This window comes from Helianthus annuus, chromosome 5 (assembly GCF_002127325.2).
Source record: "Helianthus annuus cultivar XRQ/B chromosome 5, HanXRQr2.0-SUNRISE, whole genome shotgun sequence".
Lineage (NCBI taxonomy): Eukaryota > Viridiplantae > Streptophyta > Magnoliopsida > Asterales > Asteraceae > Helianthus > Helianthus annuus.
Window position 1 is genome coordinate 152,425,721 of NC_035437.2, and position 3,604 is coordinate 152,429,324.

The 3,604-nt window shown below is 46.6% G+C and overlaps 1 protein-coding gene across 1 annotated transcript; it reads left to right on the top strand.

The window, feature by feature from the left end:
- Positions 1-2,414: 2,414 nt before the first annotated feature.
- Positions 2,415-2,894, top strand: LOC118492186. The gene has a single exon (XM_035990017.1). The coding sequence runs from the start codon at positions 2,415-2,417 to the stop codon at positions 2,892-2,894; it is 480 nt and encodes a 159-aa protein (XP_035845910.1).
- Positions 2,895-3,604: the final 710 nt, after the last annotated feature.

The following is a 3,604-nucleotide window of genomic DNA, read 5'->3' on the forward strand; positions in this document are numbered from 1 at the left end:
CTTTCCTAGGTGAGGGGTCCGAGTTTCCCGTCATTATTTCGTCTAAGTTAGAGGAGGGAGAGAAGGGTAGGCTATTAGAGGTGTTGAGAGTGAATAGGGAAGCCATTGCATGGCGTCTTTCGGATATCAAGGGCATAAGCCCCGCCTATTGTACCCATCGGATACTCATGGAATATGACTATAAGCCGGTGGTGCAACCTCAAAGGCGCCTTAATCCGAACATGCAAGAGGTTGTTAAGAAAGAGGTTCTTAAGTTGTTAGATGCCGGGGTGATTTACCCCATTTCCGATTCACCATGGGTTAGCCCGACCCAAGTCGTCCCAAAGAAGGGTGGGATGACGGTGATCATGAATGAGAAGAATGAGTTAATCCCGTCCCGTACCGTTACCGGATGGCGTGTGTGCATAGACTACCGAAAGTTAAACGACGCCACCCGGAAAGACCACTTCCCCTTACCATTCATTGACCAAATGTTGGAGCGTCTAGCGGGTCAACAATTTTATTGTTTTCTCGATGGATTTTCGGGTTATTTTCAGATCCCCATCGCCCCGGAGGATCAAGATAAAACGACGTTCACATGCCCTTACGACACTTATGCGTATCGCCGCATGCCTTTTGGGTTATGCAACGCTCCGGCTACTTTCCAAAGATGCATGGTTGCCATATTCCAAGACATGCTTGAGACTTCCATGGAGGTTTTCATGGATGACTTCTCGGTTTATGGCACCACTTTCGACCAATGTCTTTCTAATCTTGATAGGATGCTTAAGAGGTGCATAGAGACAAACCTTATGTTGAATTGGGAGAAGTGTCACTTTATGGTGACGGAGGGGATAGTGTTAGGACACAAGGTGTCAAGAGAGGGAATAGAGGTGGATAGGGACAAGATAGATACCATAAGTAGATTGCCTCCACCTACTAGTGTTAAGTCCGTTAGGAGCTTTTTGGGTCATGCGGGCTTTTATAGGCGTTTTATAAAGGATTTTTCCAAAATCACACGCCCGATGACTAGGCTTTTAGAGAAGGATGTACCTTTTGTCTTCGACGAGGAGTGCATCAAGGCGTTCGACTTCTTGAAAGAAAAACTTGTTAGTGCCCCGATACTTGTTTCGCCCAATTGGAGCTTACCTTTCGAGCTCATGTGTGACGCAAGCGATTATGCCGTAGGTGCGGTCCTAGGTCAAAGAGTCGATAAACACTTTCATCCGATCTACTACGCGAGCAAAACTCTAAACGATGCTCAAGAGAACTATACCACGACGGAAAAGGAACTCTTAGCCGTAGTGTTTGCGTTTGACAAGTTTCGCTCATATCTCGTGCTTTCTAAAACCACCGTGTTCACCGACCATTCCGCTTTGCGATTTCTGTTTCAAAAGAAAGACGCAAAGCCGCGTCTTATTAGATGGATTCTTTTGCTCTCCGAGTTCGACATAGAAATTAAGGATAAAAAGGGAGCAGAAAACGTGGCCGCCGACCACTTGTCACGATTAGAGGATCCAAAGAGAGAGGAGGTTCGTGAGGATTCCATAGGAGATACCTTTCCCCACGAAACCATAGATTTTGTTAGTGCCGAGGTAGAGGGTTTGCCATGGTTCTCGGATTTGGCAAATTATTTGGCAACCGGAGATCTTGTGAGGGGTATGTCATACCAACAAAAGAAAAAGCTTCTTAGGGAGGCTAGGAAGTATATTTGGGATGACCCTTACCTCTTTAGGATAGGAGGAGATAGAGTGCTTAGGAGATGTGTTTCAAAGGAGGAAGGTTTAGACATCCTTAGACATGTGCACGAGGGTTTAACGGGGGGCCATCACGGAGCGAATGTGACGGCACAAAAGGTTTTTGATAGTGGGTTTTATTGGCCAACGGTAGTTAAGGATGCCGTAGAGTTCGTTAGGACTTGTGACCGTTGCCAACGTACCGGCAACATCTCATCCAAGGATGAAATGCCTCAAAATCCCATCCAAGTCTTGGAAATCTTTGACGTATGGGGCATTGACTTCATGGGACCTTTTCCATCTTCAAGTGGGAATAGGTACATCCTCGTGGCCATTGATTACGTTTCCAAGTGGGTCGAAGCTCAAGCTTTGCCCACCAATGATGCCCGAGTGGTGGTGAGATTCCTTAAGAAGTTGTTCACGCGTTTCGGAATCCCTAAAGCTATCATAAGTAACCGTGGCACGCATTTTTGCAATTCCGCCATGGAAAAGGCACTTGCGCGCTACGGTGTCACTCATCGTCTTTCCACCGCATACCACCCGCAAACTAGTGGCCAAGTAGAGAATGCTAACCGTGGGGTGAAGAGAATCTTAGAGAAAACGGTAGGAAAAAGTAGAAAGGATTGGTCGGAAAAGCTCGACGACGCTTTGTGGGCATTCCGTACCGCCTATAAGACACCGTTAGGCACCACACCCTTTATGATCGTGTATGGCAAAGCTTGCCATCTTCCGGTAGAATTCGAGCATAGGGCATTGTGGGCATTGAAAACCGTAAACCTTGACCTTACCGAAGCCGCAAGGAGGAGATTCTTCCAGATTCATGAGTTGGAAGCATTGAGGGATGCCGCGTATGAAAGGTCTTGGAGTATCAAGGAGAAATCAAAGGCATTGCATGATAGGAGGTTGCGAGGTTTGAAGGATTTTAAGGTAGGTGACAAGGTACTTTTGTTCAATTCACGTTTGAAATTAATAGCAGGGAAATTGAAATCGAGATGGAATGGACCGTATGTGGTGAAAGAAGTGTTTCCGTACGGCACGGTTGAGCTCTACGATGAAGTAGATAAGGGAGTTTGGAAAGTGAACGGCCATCGCTTGAAACATTACTTGGGAGGTCCAATTGATTCTACCGAAGAGGAAGAAATTCCTCTGGAGGACCCACCCACCTTCGCCGAACAGTAATTGCGTAAGGCTTCGTTTGTAGAGTTTGTACCGTTTGTAAATTGCGTTATTTCTTGTGTTTTTCGTAGTTTTTGTGTTTGCGTCTTGTGTGTTTTTGAGAAATTTTGCAGGAAACTACCTTGAGGAGCTGGAAATTTGAGGAAAACGAGGTTTCAGGTAAGTCCCATACTTAGAAAAATTTTGGGATGATTTGGGAATGGGTTGGTAAAACATCAAAATTTTTCTAAGGCAGGAAAGTGGAAATTTCACGTAACATTCTGTCCAAAATGGCCAGTAGCGTAGCGCGACGCATCCACCTTCTCACTCGCGCTACGCGAGACCTTTGGGGTTCATCAAACAGCTTTTGAACCATGACCCTTTTGAACCTTTGAACCCTTCCACTTGACCTCTTCATTCGCGTAGCGCCACACCCTAACCACTATCACTCGCGCTACGCGAGTGACATGAACAATCAGAAAAAAAATTAAAACCCTAAATTCTTTCCCCAAATTCACAAACACCACACCGTCTACCACTTCTCCACCCGATCGCCCACCCCCATCCTCACCACCAATCTCCGCCGATAGTCACCACCATTAACCACCTGCCCTCCACTATCATCATCTGATCACCAACCACCTGTTCACCTCCAACCCTCCGGCGATACACCATACACCCACAGCCACTCACCATCTCTGCCGTACACCACCGTTCAACCCCAGCCGCTGCAA

Bases quoted from the DNA above. Each gene is read 5' to 3' on its own strand.
- LOC118492186 (XM_035990017.1), top strand. From the start codon at position 2,415: ATGATCGTGTATGGCAAAGCTTGCCATCTTCCGGTAGAATTCGAGCAT.